The following is a 19,751-nucleotide window of genomic DNA, read 5'->3' on the forward strand; positions in this document are numbered from 1 at the left end:
TTTTGTGTGAAAATCCCAGTATATCAGCAGTTTCTGAAATACTGAAACCAGCCTGTCTGGCACTAACAACCTTGCCACATTCAAAGTTACTTAAATCGCCTTTACTCCCCATTCTGATACTCCATTTGAACTTCAGCAGGTCATCTTGACAATGTCTACATGCCTAAATGCATTGAGTTGCTGCCATGTGATCTTGATGAACAAAATATTCATGTGGAAAATCTTTACTGAGTGGTGCTGCGTACGTTAAGCAATGTGATGTAACAACGGTCAATGGAAACTAAAATTGTCAACCCCTTGAGTGCTGGATTCAACATCACACCGAAAATCCAAGTCAAAAATTGAAATCACGGGCTGGTCCAACTTGTGTGAATTTCATCACGGCAATAAATAATGTAACTTAGTCGTGCGTATGGCTCCTACATGCCTGTATGCTGTCCCAACAATGTTTGAGCATGCTCCTGATGAGACAGTGGATGCTGTCCTGGGGGGTTGCCTCCCAGATCTGGATCAGGGTATCGGTGAGCTTTTGGACACTCTGTGGCACAACCTGGTGGGCTCCGATACATCGATGCATAATGTTCCAGAGGTTCTCAGTTGGATTCAGGTTTTGGGGATCATGCGGGACAGTCAACTGCATCAATGCCTTAGTCATCCAGGAACTGCCTACAGGCCAACTGCCCCAGTGTAAGGTATGACAATGGAACTGAGGATTCCATCCTGAAACCTAACAGCAGACGGGGTACTGTTGCCTAGCACATGAAGGTCTGTTTTAGCCTACAAGGATATGCCTTCCCAGACCATCCCTGACCCACAGCTAAGCCGGACAAACTGGATGATGTTGCAGGCTGCATAACATTCGCCACGGTGTCTCCAGACTCTTTCACGTCTGTCAAATCTGCTCATTATGAGCCTGCTATCGTCTGTGAAGAGAACCGTGGTATTGGCTGGTGAATGCCAATCGAGCAGCATGGTGATGGGCTGTGAGCATAGGTCTAACTGGAGAACTTCAGGCCTTCATGCCATGCTCGTGGAGTCTGTTTCTGACAGTTTGGTCAGAAACATGCACATCAGTAGCCAACTGGAGGTAATTTTGTGGGACACTGGCAGTGCTCCCCCTGTTCCTCCTAGAATAAAGGAGCAAATATTGGTCCTGCTGCTGTGTTGATGGCCTTCTACGGCCCTGTCCAGTTCTCCTCGTCTAACGATCCATCTCCTTGTATCTCCTCCATTCTCTTAAGACTGTGTTGGGGAAACGACACAAATGACCTTGCGATGTCCCGTATTGATGTGCCTTCCTGGAGGAGATGGACTACCTGTGCAACCTGAATTCACTACAAGTACTCTCTGACGCTACCAGTAGTAAGAAGGACAATAGCAAAATGCAAAACAAGAGAAGAATCAGTCAAGAAGGATAAGGACAAAGAAAATGTCTGTGGCCACGACCTGTGAAACCATTCCATTTTTGGGGGTTGTCTTGCTGTTGCCTCTCCAGTGCAGCTATTGTCACTTTCATTTGCACCAGAGCAGGTGAAGCTGACTCACAATTGCTTATGCTTGCTAACTGGACAGATTGATATCGCTGAAGCTTTATTGTCTTGGTGTTAAATCATCACTGTCTAAATGTTCCCTTAATTTTTTTGAGCAGTGAATGTGTGTGTGTGTGTGTATATTTATGTAAGGTGCATATGTGTGTGCGTGTATGCTTGTGATTACTCGTATGTGTTTCATTGCTTCATTAGTGTAAGCATAAGATACCTTGGCTTGCTTCAACCTACAGACTAATTTTTTAGTCCATAGTTGCCATTGTTCAACATGAGGTAAAACGCTGTCCCAAACATTATGGAGGGGCACTGTGTTATTGTGTGTGTGTGTGTGTTTGTATGTTTTGTTTTAAGGTTGTTTTTGATTTTTCACATACCTTTCTTACTTTCGCAGTCAAATGTCCAATTTGATGAATCAGGCCAGGCTGAAGGTTCTGAAGGCCAGAGATGACTTGATTGCGGTCAGTGTTTTGTTATGTTTTTGTTAATGTTTAATTGCAATTTTGTTATCTTTTTGGACATGTCAAATACTGCTTCTCCAATCCATTAAAAATGCAAAGATGAAATGAGTTTTCCGTAACCCTGTATGCTATCTATAGTCAATGCAATAATTTGTGAAGCATTAAATTTAATATGTATGATAATTAAGAATGCTTTACTTAACCTTTTACAAGATACAATCATCTTGAAATTTGAAGGTTCTCAAAATAATATTATCTACATGGGTTTTGTATCTTATTCAATATATTGGTTATTTCCCTTATAAAGAAATATTTAATAATTAGACAAAATATATCTTTTAATGTACTCTCTGTTTACTTGCTGGACTAATTTTTAAAGTAACAACCTAACAGGCTTCCCACGCCCTAAATCCCCCACCCCCAACCTTTGTTGTGGGAATTTCTCTCCGCATCAATTAGAAGAGCCCCCCAACAATGTTGAGCATGTGGGTTTCTAATATCATTCTTTCACCTTAGAGAGAGTGTAACCTGTAAGCTAGACCAGTAATTAAATTGATTTGTTACTGATGGTGCACACAAGAGGAAGAGCCCATGTGATATTGCTTTTGATTTTTCAAAATTTATTTGGATGGTGAACACCTCATGCAACATTTTTAGTTTGTCAATAACAATACACACACCCTCTCCCCTTTTTTAAATGTATAAACTCTGTGCTTCTCTGTCTTCTGCAAAAGGCTAGAATATGTAATGTCCCTGCCAATTTTGTTTATAAAAAATGGTACTGTGTTTTTTATCCATCCAATATCCAACCCGCTATATCCTAACTACAGGGTCACGGGGGTCTGCTGGAGCAAATCCTAGCCAACACAGGGCAGAAGGCAGGAAACAAACCCCGGGCAGGGCGCCAGCCCACCGCATGTGTGTTTTATGTGTTTGACAAATGAAACAATTCAGGGTAGTTTTGTCCATTTTATTTGTCATTGCATTTTTGCAACAGTGTTAACAAAATTATATTTGAACATGTTATCTATACTAATAAAAGGCAAAGCCCTCACTCACTCACTCACTCACTCATCACTAATTCTCCAACTTCCCGTGTAGGTAGAAGGCTGAAATTTGGCAGGCTTATTCCTTACAGCTTACTTACAAAAGTTGGGCAGGTTTCATTTCGAAATTCTACGCATAAGGGTCATAACTGGAAGCTATTTTTCCCCATATAATGTAATGGAGTCTTGAGTTGGAGATGGCCGTGGGGGGCGGAGTTTCGTGTGACATCATCACGCCTCCTACGTAAGTACGTAGAGAACAAGGAAGAACTCCAAACAGCGATCAGCACAAAACGCCATTTCACAATTGAGAAGGCAGAAAAACATTATGAAGCAAATGATGCATACAAGCATATTCATAAGTACAGCTACTGCGGAAACAAAGCACGGCGTGAACCGTAAGTTTATATTAAATTAAGTTCATAGACAGGCTGCCACTAGCGTTTGTAATTTAGTGCCTGCCCATATAAGGCCGTCCATCAGCGGCAATCCAATACAAACACTGCCGGTAAATATTCACGTGTGAAGGACTGTGCTTATGCAGAGGAAGATGAGATGGTCAGGGTGGTGTTTGGCACAAACTCATTGAAACTGCGAGAGAAACTTTTAAGTGCGGGTCTTAGCTGACATTACGAGATGGCACCAGTACAGCTGGGAACCTTCGATGCAAGAACACCAAGCGGCTCACGTGAACTGGCGCAATGCGCAGACAAAAGCAACAGTTCCAAAGAGTGCTGAACAAAACCGAATTACACAATTGAGAAGGCAGCAAAAAATATGAAGCGTCTTATACATACAATCATATTCATAAGTGCAGCTACTGCGGAAACAAAGCACACGGTGGAAAAAGTGAATGTCCTGCTAAAGGAAGACAGTGTAAAAAAAACCGTGCATGCAGTTTGTCACATCACAGATAAAAGGAAGACGAGCTGTTTATTGATGCAGTAAGGAACTAATCGATGAATGAAACCTCTTATCTTTACAACGATTGACAAACACGGAATGTAACTTGAACACATCCTACAAATACGAGCCTGATTGAAAGAAATAATGATAATCAAATCCTTGATGACAGCAACATTCAATAACACTCACAAAACAATTACTGTATATTGACAATCATGTTACGTTATTTTTAAAATGTTCCCTTTTCTTTTCATAACTTCTACTTCTCCACTGCGATACGGGTATATATATAAATGTATATATATACCCGATCTACAATACATACTTTAGCATAGACAAGCCACACGCTGTGGCTAATTGTAGAGTCTTAAGCCTCTAACGCCGACATTGAGGTTCGATTCGAGAGGGTGTACTGACTATGTACACGCGCTACCCGATTCATTTTACCTTCGCATCTCCTTGGTTTGGGATGTATGAAAAAATATTAGGTTAATGCAGAATCATGTTACGTTATTTTTAAAATGTTTCCCTTTCTTAGCACAAGCACAGCTGAGAAGCTTCGATGCATGTACTCCATAAGCGTTAAAAATAACGCATTTAATCACACTTTCAATTCCAAGCAAGCGGGAACTTTTGTCAATGCATGATTTCCTGGTACATCCATTACACTGATGCACACATCACAGCTACAAAAATGTTAGAGTCGGAATAAAGCGCGTTCCTACGACTGATCATTTCGACTACCGAGCGAAGCCTTGATAAAAGCATGGTTTTGTGCACACTGAAAAGCAAGCAAAATTAGATGCATTACAGAAAGCGGACTTTGTGGCTCTTACTGGGGATCATTGGACTTCCGTGACCGTTAGTAATTCTAAATACATCTAATTACAAAATGTTCAATGATCACACTGTTTTAGCCTAATGTACAAAATAATTTTGGCTAATGTTACTCAGAGTTTAAAGAGTAAGCTGGTCAAATTACCTTTTATGTTTCTGACTTATTTTTTAAGAAGAAAAACTGCACTTTATGTTGAAATTTTGGTTATTATTATTTAAAGACAATACTATTCTGAAAATGTACTTAAAGTACTTAAACTACCACTTTATTTTTAAGTCTGCCCAATTTTAACCAGGGATGATATTTTTGTTTCTGTTTTGAATTCAAATGCAGTTTAAAGCTTTTTTTCAGAAATTAAAACAGCTTCAGTTTACAATATTCATGTCCATGTCTATTATTTGATTCTGTAAGCCCACTAAAACCGTTTTAAATTAAAAAAAAAAACATTTGCGATTTGGGGCAAATTTACGTGCGATTACATACGATTAATCAAGATTAATTCTTACACAGCCTCTAATTAATTGGATTAATTTTTTTAATCGAGTCCCACCCCTAATATATATATATATATGTATATGTATATGTATATGTATATGTATATGTATATGTATATGTATATATATATATATGTATATATATATATATATATATATATATATATATATATATATATATATATATATATATATATGTGTATATATGTGTATATATGTATATGTATATATATATATGTGTATATATATATATATATATGTGTATATATATATATATATGTGTATATATATATATGTATATGTTGTATATACAGTATGTATATATGTGTGTGTGTATATATATATATATATATATATATATATATATATATATATATATATATATATATATATATATATATATATAAACATAACACCTTCCTATTTGCCAGGCCCACCATCTCTCCATTGTAATGTCCAAACCAACGCAATCTTGCCTCTCTGGCTTTTTCTTCAAATCATCCTCCTGAGCTGACCCTCTAATGTACTAATTTCTAAACCTCCAGCTTTGTCTTTTTGTTAGTGCCACCGTCTCCAGCCCATTTAACATAGCTGGTCTCTCTGTCTTGTAGACATTCCGTTTTCATTCTTGCTGGTACCTGTCTGTCACAAATCACTCCTGACATTCTTCTCCACCATGCCTGTACTCTTTTTTTTTAACCTCTCTTCCATACTCTCCATTACTGTTTATTGAAAGAGTGGTGGTTGGAGTAGAAATGGGGTTAGGGAATGTTTCAAGGAAAAAAGTAGATCTGACTTTTAGAGCCTCTGCATTCCTGTCTTTTCAGGATCTCTTGAATGAATCTAGACAAAGGCTTGGGAAAATTGCCAAAGACCCAGCCAAGTATGCAAGCTTGCTGGAAGGATTAGTTTTGCAGGTAAGTAATCTTGCTTCTTGCAGCCTTTTTAATTTTTAAATCGCTAAAGCACATCCAAAAAAAAAAAAAAACCTTAATTCAATCATTTTCTAGTGTTATCCGTAATAAAGCCACCTGCTTATCCTTGCCTTAGTGTCTAACCAATGTTTACAGTAGCGTATTAGGAACAGAAAAAGTTGAAGACACAGAGAAGAAAAAAACATGTCTGTTTCATGATTATATTTGATGTTTAGTTACAATGGGATTTTGGAAAACACTAGTAAATAAACGTACCACGTAAAGTCTTTTGTAAACTATGTCTAAATTTAAACCTCAATCTTAAGATGGGGTTTACCAAATTCTTAGTGTTAAAATGCTTTACTAAACACAGTTTAGTATAGTAGGGCTACAAAGTGGATTGATTCTATGTATCACATGCACAAACACTTTCATCATTTAAACTTGTCTCTGGACAGGCTTGTATGTGCTGTCACATTCATATATACAAGGTTTTCTCTTCTGTTTCCACAGTCCACAAAGTTACAGGTCAAATGATCACATTTTATTTTGACATATCAACTTTAATCACAAAATAAACTATGAGGTTATAGTAGGAATGTTGAGTTTAATCAACAATTAGAAGATTTTTTTGTGTTTTTTCTCCCTTCACTGTTTCCTTAATTGTTTTTCCCCTCAGTAGCCTTTAATATGCTTCTTTGTATGCTATATTGTATAGCATATATGCTATATTCTATGATTATGCTATATTAATATTTTCACAGCATTTCAGAAAAAAGTAGGGTTTTTTTTCCCCAGAATTTACTTTTAAAAAAAAAAAAAAATGTGTTTTGGGACTTAAAATATTTGGTGCTGTTGGAAAGTATAGAGGGTTCAGCTAAATATTTGGTGCTGTTGGAAAGTGTAGAGGGTTCAGCTATCTAATCCAATATGTATCTGTCTCCTGCTCTGTGATATCTAGTAAGATTCTACTTTACACAGATCATTTATGTTTACTTGGTTGAGAAAAAAATGAATAGTTAATGAACTGTTCATTAGCCATTTTAAGGAAAAAATCAGCCATGGTCCTTATTTGATAAAATCCTTGAAGATAAAAACAGTAAGTTAGGTCAACATGCAAGATAGGTGGTTTTAACAGTAAACCTATTATAGTGAGACTGCAGTTCTGAATGAACCAATTGTAGCTGATGTGATGAATAAAGTACGCTTTTGTGCGTCCTGGCTGGTTTATGCATGTAGAAAGGTGCTTACTAAATACACTAGGAATTTTCTATTCTAGGCTCAGTACAGTCTTGCCTAAATCTAAATAGGAAATTTTGCACTTGAATGTGACATTTTAACTTTGTAATAATAATGTTACATATATCATCTATTTACAATATTTTGACTGTTTGGAATTACAAAGAAAAAAAATGTGTTCCATACCTAAAGTGTTGAAAGTTTCTGATTTGTTTGTTGCATTATTAAAAAATGTTAACTGTACTTATCTTAAGATATTTTATTTTCATTTTTGTAACTAAAATCAATGAAAGAAAATTCTATGCAATAATTACCAGTCTTTAATCTATTTTCTGGTCTTTCTGATTTTATTTGTAAGGTTGTGGGGTGCTGGCTGATTATTCTGGCAGTATCCAGTGCTAAGCAGCCCTTGATGGGATGCCAGTTCATCACACACAAACACACACACAACAGACTACTACCATCTATCCTATACTAATTCACTTAAGGGATCACCATCCAACTTAATATGCAACTCTGGGAGATGACAGTAAACCTGGTACTGTACATTTAAAACTGTGACAATATAGCTTAAACCTCTGCACTTTCTTGCTGCTCTCCCATAATGTCATCTCTTTTTGAGAATGGTATTTTTTTTATCAACCAATAAATGGATATTGCTTCATTTGAATGTAATATTTTTAAATGGGGAAGGAGTGATAGATGAAATAAAGCTGACGCAAGACACAAAGAAAAAATATCTTATCACTTTTTTTGCTGGGCAAAACGCTCATCCCTTTTCTTATTAGAATTGCTGCTTGTTATACCATGTTTTGAGAATCCTAATGAATTTCTCCATGAGATTAAAAAAGTTTATCTAAATTTGTTTAAAGGGATAAATGGCCATCAGCAACCAACACAAAATTTTAGTGTTTATCTTGTGCTATGTCTTAATATTTGGATAGACAAAATAGTTTTCTTTTAATATACTTGAAGCCACGTTTTGTACTACTTTTGTTTGGTGTGACAAATTAACACTTGCACACTTTAAATTTTGTAATTGTTATTTTGAAAGATGTCCATGTTATTGTGAATTTAATACCATACATAAAAACCCTGTTAACAATACACAAGGAAACCTTACACTTGATTAGATTCAACTATTTTAATAGATCTTGCCATTTAGGTAAAAAGTCAGTTTATACAAGACTATAAACTAACACAATTAACTTTACTAAAATGAATGAAATAATTTCTTGTCTGTCACTTGTTATAATCTATGAAAGTTTAATACTTTTTCTGTCTTTATTTATTTGTTGACAGGGATTTTATCAACTGTTGGAGAGCAGTGTTACTGTTCGCTGTCGTAAACAGGATCTTACTGTGGTGAAGGTAAGATGCCTTTTATCTATTTAAAAAAACTTTTGTCAGTCCAAAGAGAAATACAGTACAGGACACAATTTTATATATAATAAAAATATATATATATAAACTGCTCAAAAAAATTAAAGGAACACTTTGAAAACACATCAGATCTCAATGGGAAAAAGAAATCCTTCTGGATATCTATACCGATATGGACTGGGTAATGTGTTAGGAACGAAAGGATGCCACATTGTTTGATGGAAATGAAAATGATCAACCTACAGAGCCCTGAATTCAAAGACGCTCCAAAAATCAGAGTGAAAAAATTATGTGGCAGGCTAGTCCATTTTGCCAAAATTTAATTACAGCAACTCAAAATTGTACGCAGCACTTTGTATGGCCCCTGTGTTCTTGTATACATGCCTGACAACATCGGTGCATGCTTCTAATGAGATGACAGATGGTGTTGTGGGGGATCTCCTTCCAGATCTGGACCAGGGCATCACTGAGCTCCTGGACAGTCTGAGGTGCAACCTGGTGGCATTGGATGGACCAAAACATAATGTCCCAGAGGTGTTCTATTGGATTTAGGTCAGGAAAGTGTGGTGGCCAGTCAATGGTATCAATTCCTTCATCCTCCAGGAACTGCCTGCATACTCTCACCACATGAGGCCAGGAATTGTCGTGCACCAGGAGCCACTGTACCAGCATAGGGTCTGACAATGGGTCCAAGGATTTCATCCTGATACCTAATTGCAGCCAAGGTGCCTTTGTCAAGCCTGTAGCGGTCTGTGTGACCCTCCATGGATATGCCTCCCCAGACAATCATTAACCCACCACCAAACTGCTCATGCTGAATGATGTTACAGGCAGCATAATGTTCTCCATGGCTTCTCCAGACCCTTTCACTTCTGTTACGTGCTCAGGGTGAACCTGCTCTCATCTGTAAAAAGCACAGGGCACCAGTGGTGCATCTGCCAATTCTGGTATTCTATGCTGAATGCCAATCGAGCTGCATGCTGCTGGGCAGTGAGCTCAGGGCCCATTAGAGGACATGGGGCCCTTGGGTCACCCTCATGAAGTCTTTCTGGTTGTTTGGTCAGAGACATTCACACCAGTGGCCTGCTGGAGGTCATTTTGTAGGGCTCTGGCAGTGCTCATCCTGTTCCTCCTTGCCCAAAGGAGCAGATACTGGTCCTTCTGATGGGTTATGGGCCTTCTATGGCCCTCTCCAGCTCTCCTAGAGTAACTGCTTGTCTCCTAGAATCTCCTCCATGCCCTTGAGACTGTGCAGGGAGACACAGCAAACCTTCTGGCAATGACACGTATTGATGTGCCATCCTGGAGAAGTTGGACTACCTGTGCAACCGCTGTAGGGTCCAGGTATCGCCTCATGCTACCAGTAGTGACACTGACTGTAGCCAAATGCAAAACTAGTGAAGAAACAGTCAGAAAAGATGAGGAGGGAAAAATGTCAGTGGCCTCCACCTGTTAAACCATTCCTGTTTTGAGGGTCATCTCATTGTTGCCCCTCTAGTGCATCTGTTGTTAATTTCATTAACACCACAGCAGCTGAAACTGATTAACAACCCCCTCTGCTACTTAACTGACCAGATTAGTATCCCATAAGTTTCATTGACTTTATGCTATACTCTGATTGAAAAGTGTTCCTTTAATTCTTTTGAGCAGTATACACACACATTGGACAAACTTCAAAAAGAATCGCAAGACGTATACAGGAACACTGCAACGCCGTCCGAAGAAAGGACTCTCTATCATTGATCTATACATATACTAAATCAACAGGACATACATTTAATTGGCACGATGTACAAGTAAAATTTAAAGCTAATAATAAAAGTGCCAGAGAGCTGGCTGAATCCTGGTTATCAAATGAGAACTCCATCAACAGACACTTGGACATAAATCCAGCATATGCAAACTTAAGAAGAACTTATTCTCAATAAACAAGACTTTACTCCCAATAACCACACGGACCTAGCCACCCCTAACCCCCGTAAGTTATTGCTATATATTGCCTTTGATTATTATACAGTGGTGTGAAAAACTATTTGCCCCCTTCCTGATTTCTTATTCTTTTGCATGTTTGTCACACAAAATGTTTCTGATCATCAAACACATTTAATTATTAGTCAAATATAACACAAGTAAACACAAAATTCAGTTTTTAAATTACGGTTTTTATTATTTAAGGAGAAAAAAAAAATCCAAACCTACATGGCCCTGTGTGGGAAAAAGTAATTGCCCCCTTGTTAAAAAAAATAACCTAACTGTGGTGTATCACACCTGAGTTCAATTTCCGTAGCCACCCCCAGGCCTGATTACTGCCACACCTGTTTCAGTCAAGAAATCACTTAAATAGGAGCTGCCTGACACAGAGAAGTAGACCAAAAGATCCAAAGAAATTCAGGAACAAATGAACAGAAGTAATTGAGATCTATCAGTCTGGTAAAGGTTATAAAGCCATTTCTAAAGCTTTGGGACTCCAGCGAACCACAGTGAGAGCCATTATCCACAAATTGCAAAAACATGGAACAGTGGTGAACCTTCCCAGGAGTGGCCGGCCGACCAAAATTACCCCAAGAGCGCAGAGACGACTCATCTGAGAGGTCACAAAAGACCCCAGGACTAAGTCTAAAGAACTGCAGGCCTCACTTGCCTCAATTAAGGTCAGTGTTCATGACTCCACCATAAGAAAGAGACTGGGCAAAAACGGCCTACATGGCAGATTTCCAAGACGCAAACCACTGTTAAGCAAAAAGAACATTAGGGCTCGTCTTAATTTTGCTAAGAAACCTCTCAATGATTGCCAAGACTTTTGGGAAAATACCTTGTGGACTGATGAGACAAAAGTTGAACTTTTTGGAAGGCAAATGTACCGTTACATCTGGCGTAAAAGGAACACAGCATTTCAGAAAAAGAACATCATACCAACAGTAAAATATGGTGGTGGTAGTATGATGGTCTGGGGTTGTTTTGCTGCTTCAGGACCTGGAAGGCTTGCTGTGATAGATGGAACCATGAATTCTACTATCTACCAAAAAATCCTGAAGGAGAATGTCCGGCCATCTGTTCGTCAACTCAAGCTGAAGCGATCTTGGGTGCTGCAACAGATCAATAACCCAAAACACACCAGCAAATCCACCTCTGAATGGCTGAAGAAAAACAAAATGAAGACTTTGGAGTGGCCTAGTCAAAGTCCTGACCTGAATCCAATTGAGATGCTATGGCATGACCTTAAAAAGGCGGTTCATGCTAGAAAACCCTCAAATAAAGCTGAATTACAACAATTCTGCAAAGATGAGTGGGCCAAAATTCCTCCAGAGCGCTGTAAAAGACTCATTGCAAGTTATCGCAAACGCTTGATTGCAGTTATTGCTGCTAAGGGTGGCCCAACCAGTTATTAGGTTCAGGGGGCAATTACTTTTTCACACAAGGCCATGTAGGTTTGGATTTTTTTTCTCCCTAAATAATAAAAACCATCATTCATTTAAAAACTGCATTTTGTGTTTACTCGTGTTCTATTTGACTAATGGTTAAATGTGTTTGATGATCAGAAACATTTTGTGTGACAAACATGCAAAAGAATAAGAAATCAGGAAGGGGGCAAATAGTTTTTCACACCACTGTAAGTCTAAGCATTATCCTCTGAAGAAGACCCCTGGTAGGGGTTGAAAGCTCAGGAATAAAAACTACTTTATGATACGTGATTCATTTTCTTCCTTTGTGGATCTCCAGCTGCAAGTATGCAAACCGTATCACAGACCTTCTCTTATATAATGTAATATAATATGTATATGTATGTATATTTATATTTATTTGTTTATTTATTTATTTTCCCCCCATATAAACAAGATTAATGAATATGCTACCAGTTTAAATGGTTAAAATCTACACAAAGTAGTAGTAGCAAGGCAACTTTGCTTTTTTTGAGTCTGTCATTAAATGTGTGTTGATAATAACAATCAAACACTTCTCCCTTCTCCACATGACTATGTTAGCACTAGTGTAGACTTTGATTTTTTTTTTTTTGGGAGAATTAATATGCCTTTATTGTTCTCTATTCTAGGTCATAGCTATGTATCAAAGTATTATACCAAGTTATGGATGCTCCTTAAATTTCTGAAAGTTTGAATTCATTACCTTTAATATTCTTCTTGAAACCTTAAATGCAGTAAAGCTTCATTTCAGGTGTCAAACATTCTAGGCCCTCAACATGCATAGACCTTGCTCATGTTTTATTGTTAATGAAGAATTGTTTCCACTAACCCATAACTAATATCTACAATTTCTGCTATCTGTCTTCAGTTCTTTTTGAAAAGTTAGGTAAGCAGAGGTTTTGGTTCTGGGTGCCCAACATACTTAGACCTTGCTTATGTTTCAGTTGTCCATGAAAAATATAGATTCCTCTGCCTTTAAAACTAATCTGTATATTTTCTGCTATCTCTCATCCTTTCTCTTTGGTTATCCATTATACCGTAACCCCAGTCTAATGCATGCACATACCCTCTAGTGAGCAATAAAGTAAAGGTGAGCATGAAGTCTGTAAAACAGGCAAGAGAAACAAAGTTTGGCAGTGATGGCAAGAATACCAAAAGTTGATTGTATCCTGATTTTTTTTAACACAATATAAATAAGGTTATAATTCATGCATACTTTGTTAGGGATTTTGAAGGAGAGGACAATTGGGAAGTCTCTTTCAGGTCTGGCCTTTTCTCTTCCTTTCTGCCTGCTAGGATCCTCCCGTCTGGGTAAGGAACCATCCCCTCTCCTGGTCGGATGCCCATCCAACTCTTGTGGCACTTTCTATAACTAACTATACATATACATTTTTTTTTTTTTTTGTTATTTTTATTTTTCTTGGTATTTGACAAGCCATTCATATTGTTGTAACATTACATGTAACAGTTTGCTAAGTGGGAAAAGTCATAAAAATATGAAAACCTGGCTTAGGGACAAGTATGTTGCATACAGATTTTTCTGGGTGTGCACAGTGTGTTCACCAGCTAATTTTCTTGAGCATAAGAATGAACTATTAAAGTTAGTAATAGTTTAAGTGACAGCGATTTAACTATATGATCAGTCCTGAGTTAAGACTGTAACCTCTCTAGCTCTAAAGGATACACCCCCAATAGGCATATGCATGCACTTATAAATTATGAGCATCACATTTAGGAGACGAGCATCATCCCAACTAACTGGAAAGTGGGACTTGATGTCCCTTTCTAGAAAAGGAAGGATAATTGACTTCATTGAGGCAACTACAGGGGATAACATTTTCTCTCGGTGCTGGATAAGGTTCTTGCTTGGGTCATCCTTAATAGGATTTGTGATCACTTGCTTACCTACCAGTGACCAGAGCAGTCTGGTTTTATGCCTAAGACGTCTACCATTGACAGCATCCTAGCACTGACAGTTCTCATCAAGCAGAAACACGAATAACATCAGAGTTTCTTTGCAGTCCTTTTTGATTTTCATAAAGCGTTCGACTCATTTGATCAAGCTGCTCTGTGGAACAACCTCAGACTTTGCGGGATCCCCTCAAAGTTGCTGGATATCATAGCCGGTCAGTAAACTGGTGCTGTAAGTGTTGTGCAGCTTGGAGGCAGAACCCCTCTGCATTTTCCCAGTTGATTTTGGGGATCTTCAAGGATGTGTTCTGTCTCTTGCTCATTTCAATGTCTACATGGACTGGGTGTTAGGCAGGACGGTGTGGAGGATAAAAATCAATATCCGGGCCTTTAATGACCCCTTTCTGCGGATAGAGTATAAGCCTTGTAAACAGGTTTACTTATCTCTGCAGCAACATTTATGCCTCTGAAGTCAGTAGATAATTAGGTTGAGCATGGGTAGTGGGGTCCTGAAATTTCTGGAAAGGAGTGTGTGGCTCTGCTGATATCTGTGCAAAAGGATGAATCTCTAAGTCTTTAGAGTCCTAGTGCTTCCTGCTTTGCAATATGGCTGCAAGACATAGGTGCTATGCAGTGACCTAAAACAATGACAGGACTCCTTTGGTATTGTGTCTCTCCAAAGAACCATTGGGTACTACTGGTTTGACTTTGTGTTTTGAGTTCAAAATGAAGCACATTACCTGCATTGTGAGGGTATAACAGCTACGGCATTATGGCCTTGTGGCGCGATTACCTAAGGGTGATTCGGATTGCAGTGCAACTGAACCAGGCCAAGGGGATGCCCATGTAACACCCGACTGCGACAGATAGATTTCCGGACTTTGGAACTGGACTGTGTGTCTTCCATTGGGGTTGCCAACCGGGATCCCCAGCCGTTTCATCATGTGGTTGATACGGCAATGTGCTATACCAGTGCATGCTCCCCAACCTTCCTGACCTGCAGTGAATGCAACAAACTGAGTGCAAAGTTATATTTGTTAGAATTCAAGTTTTTTGTTCTGATATCCCATTTAACAAACATTAATTAAACCCTTTTAAAAGGTCTATGTCACTTTATATGAAAGATGATATACAAGTAAATGTTTTGGGGCCAAATAAAGTAGAAAACTAGAAAGCAGACATTTCTTCGGGTTTGTCTTTGTTTCATGTATCTTATCTCCTGCATTTCCCTTCTTGTCTGCCACATTGTTGGTTATTCACATCCTTGTAGGCAAATATTCAGATTTGGACCACACATTGATGTTAAACCTGCTACAAGTGGTGATGCCAGCCAGCTCCTGACCATCTGTAAGGCGATTCTTATTAGTTTCAACTGTAGTTTCTGCAGGTTGTTCAAAGTACTTGTTCAAATCATTATTATTATTTTTTTTTTTAAATGTCTTGTATGGTTTTAGGTATAGTAAGGCCTTTTGTTTCTATTTCTTTTTTTTACTTTGCGCCACTGGGTTTTGAATGACCATTCATATAGATGTTTTCAATTTTTTTTGGCATTGTAAACAATCAAATGCATCTTCTCATAAGAATGACCTAAGAGACACCTGCTCTGGCCATGCCCTACTTATATCAATTTTATTCATGTCTGATTGGATAGGTTTATAATCACAAGGACTGAAGTAGGGCAGGGGTGTGTGCTGGATAGCAGTTCCTGTGAATGCCTCTACTGCTGCTGAAAGCTTGGATTTTTCCTGTTAGGCATTTTTTTTCTCTTGCATCTTATAAGGCTCATTTCTGAACAGGGATACAGGGTGAGCACCCAAGTCACCCTGATGGTAGATCCAACCATGCATATTAAAGTGTTCAACTTTCTAAACTCACAACCTTAAGACTTTAGCTGTGTTTTTTTTTTTTCTCCAGTTAGTGGAATTATTATCTAGTTTCTTGATTTCAGAATTGAATTCAGTTTTACATCATTTGGGATTATTTGCTATATACAAATACATGGTTTAAATCTCATTTGTATTAGTTCAGTTGGTCTCTATGAATGGCCCTTAATTTTGCGGTTCACAGAAAGTGCAACCCTGGCAAAATTTTCTTTGGATGCCCTTTAAAGCCGTGAAAAGGTAGAAAACCATAGTAACATTGAACTGCTTATGTTTACGACAATGTTGAGTCTGCAAAAGTGTTAACAAGTGCTGATGCAGTGCTGACTTATTTCATGAAAGGTACAACATGGAAACACAAATGTGTTAAATTACCTAAAACATTCAGCCTTGGGAAATGGCTATTAACCTTTGGAAATCATTTCAAACAGACCTTAATAATAATTTACATTTATATTGTGCTTTTCTCACAACTCAAAGTTCTCTCCATGCAGGGACGATCCAGGGCACGAACCCATGATCTCCTTACTACGAAGCAGCAGCGCTACTACAGCACCACCTGCATGTAACTTACTTACCATTACCTGATATGTAATCCGCTCCTCTCTCTCTCTGGTGTACTGGAGGTTGTGAAAATGCTTTATACTGTTAGCCCAAACACTGTAGAGTATGAGCATGCTTTTAAAGGGTCTGAATCTCAGGAGATCCCACTTAATGGTCCAAGAGTGAAAAATTTTAATGCAGATATATACTGTACATAGATCACTGCCTATGGTCATCTAAAGGTCTTTGACACTGTAAATGACATTTTTGCTGATGCAAGTCTGTTATGTAGATGTACAGCTGAACTACTTCTCATTCTAATCTTGACATGTTTTACTGGTGAGGAGACAGTACAACATAAATGAACATCCTTTTTCTTTCTCTCTCTCTCTCTCTTTCTTTTTTTTTTTTTTCTTTTAAGGCTGCAGTTCAAAAAAACATTCCAATTTATAAAGCTTCTGTAAAAAAAGACCTTGATGTTCGCATTGACCAAGAAAACTTTTTGCCAGCAGAAATGTGAGTATTTAAATAACTGTTATCATATTAAAATTATGAAAAGAGGAATTTTATTATTTTTATGTACCAATTTTTAGGAAGGTCTGGCTTATAGAATTATGACTATAAAGCTCAAAAAATGTTACCCATTAACTGAGGAAAGGGAAACAAACTCCAGAATTTTGCAAGTCCATGAGGTTAAAGTAGAATTAGTGCGCTGAGTAGTGACTGGTAATGAAGTGGCGATGTTCATTTGACCATGTTCAGGAGCCCTATGTTATAATACTGGTTTACCCCTGTACTATTAATAGAAGAAGATACTTGACCAAAAAAAAAAAGTAAAAATACCAGCGGTTCAAAACAAACTTATTTTTTGGTATTAATATCTTTACTTTGCGTCATTAATATCTGTTGATCTCTTAATAGTCAATGATGCATTTTGAATCTTTATTTATTTATATTATATAATATATATATTTTATATATTTTTATATATAATATATATTATACAGTCAAAACCTCGTTTATCGCGGTTAATCCGTTCCAGACTCTGCCGTGATAAATGAAATTTGGTAGGCGGCTTCCCTGCACTAACCGGAACCAATGTACATACTTATTTTGGTGGTATGATGCCACTGTCGGCCACCATATTGAACTTTTCAATGGTCTTTGTTACTTATGTGCCCATTCTTCAAGAAATTTGGTATGTGGGTTCCCAACGCTAACTGAATCCTACTACTTAAGTACATATATATGTCCATAGCCTGCAGCTCGGTCAACGTTGTTGGCTGCCTGCCTATATAAGGCCGTCCATCGCTCTGGTCTCTACATTCCCTTCCTTGCTTTGCCACGGGATTCACGTCTCCCTGCTGATAACTACAGCCTTTTTATTTAATCCACGGCTTCTCCGTTGTTTTATTGTTCGTTTATTACAATTATAGTTATTGTGTAGGTATAGGTGTAGGTTTAGACTTACTTTTATATTGTTCACGTACCCATTTCCTTTAACATTCCAACCGTACCCCCATTAACATGTCTGTCGAGGTGATCACCATTGATCAAAGAACTGTCACTTACCGAGTGGTTTCCATGCCCGGAGATGGCACCTGCCTTTTCCATTCTCTTTGTTACATATTGCACGGCCATATCAGGCTCACTATTGATATCCGGAGGAACATTGTGTCTTATGTATTGAATGACTGGGACAGGTTCAAGGTGTGGACTGATGACGGCACAAGAGATAATCATACTACACAGGAGCACTAGAAGAGTGAAATGCTTAAGCCCTTAACCTATGGTTCTGCATGGGAGTTGATGGCTTCCGCTGAATTGTTCAGTTGTCGCTTTCAAATGTACCAAAATGGCCAAATATTTTACACCTTTCAACAACCGCCAATGCCTCTTAAACATCTTAGATTCACAGGTGATGATTTCAGTAGTTTTAATGTTTATGGATGTTTAAACTCTCAAAAGCTGGATGTGAAGTTATCGATGAAACCGGTTGTATGCTTACAACACTTGACAGTTGCCGAATGTCACTTTAACACAAGTCCTGCAAATACTGTCGTAATTGAAGCAAACCATGAAACTCAAACCGATTATGACAGCAGCATTTCAAGCTGTGAGATTTGAAACAAGATTACTGTTCACATGGCCAGCTGTACGGAAAGAGTAAGCTCAGCGCACAGCTTGGTCATATTACAACCGGAGGGCCGAACTCGCAATGTGGTATACAAAGAGATAATTATTGGCATATTTTCCCTCAGTTTAAAAAGGTTTAATTTTCTTCATAATAAAAATTTTAAGGCAGTATTTTGCTAGTATGTAATATGTGCTCTGATTGGGTAGCTCCTCAGCCATCTTGCAATAGTGTCCTTTGTATTAAATCAACTGAGGAAGCATGTACCATAAATTAAAAGACCCATTGTCCACAGAAATCCGCGAAAAACAGCAAAAAATCCGTGACATATATTTAGATATGCTCATATTTAAAATCCGCGATACAGTGAAGCCGCAAAAGTCGAAGCACAATATAGCGAGGGATCACTGTTTGTGTGTGTGTGTGTGTGTGTGTGTGTGTGTGTGTGTGTATGTAAGTATTTAGTTTCTTGTGTTGGACAAGGGGCAAGTATTGACAGATTTATTCAAACCTTAGATTTTTTTTTTTTTATACAGAATATGGTAGTTAAAACCTATATACAGTAATCCCTCCTCGATCACGTGGGTTGCGTTCCAGACCCCCCCACGATAGGTGAAAATCCACGAAGTAGAAACCATATGTTTGTATGGTTAATTTTATATATTTTAAGCCCTTATAAACTCTCCCACACTGTTTATAAATATTCCCCGCAGAGTTATACAGGATAATCCTTTTGTATTCTCTTAGATATTAGGTAAGATTCATTGGAAATTATGTAAACACATAAACACACTGTTTATATACAGTAAAACGTAAATATTATTTTAAAGATATTGAGTGTCTCCGATATCACATATGTTGCAACCATTACGATAGACAGGCCACCAGCAATAAATATGTACAATGCAAAAATAAAATAGTATACAGTAAATGTGTGTACAGTGACACTGAACGTACGTACATGTACTAAGTACTGTAAGTAGAAAATTAATTATGGTTACTCACCAACAATGACACGATGACTTGTCCGATAACA

General features: G+C 37.9%; 1 protein-coding gene across 1 annotated transcript in view; it reads left to right on the forward strand.

Moving 5' to 3' along the window:
• Positions 1-19,751, forward strand: part of atp6v1e1b (ATPase H+ transporting V1 subunit E1b) — a 52,053-nt gene that overhangs the window by 15,977 nt on the left and 16,325 nt on the right. The window contains exons 4-7 of the mRNA XM_039770075.1: positions 1,939-2,005; positions 6,117-6,206; positions 8,745-8,813; positions 17,003-17,097. Of these exons, the coding sequence (XP_039626009.1) occupies positions 1,939-2,005; positions 6,117-6,206; positions 8,745-8,813; positions 17,003-17,097 (321 nt within the window). The remainder of the gene's footprint in view (positions 1-1,938; positions 2,006-6,116; positions 6,207-8,744; positions 8,814-17,002; positions 17,098-19,751) is intronic.

The sequence above is a fragment of the Polypterus senegalus genome, chromosome 11, assembly GCF_016835505.1.
Source record: "Polypterus senegalus isolate Bchr_013 chromosome 11, ASM1683550v1, whole genome shotgun sequence".
Lineage (NCBI taxonomy): Eukaryota > Metazoa > Chordata > Cladistia > Polypteriformes > Polypteridae > Polypterus > Polypterus senegalus.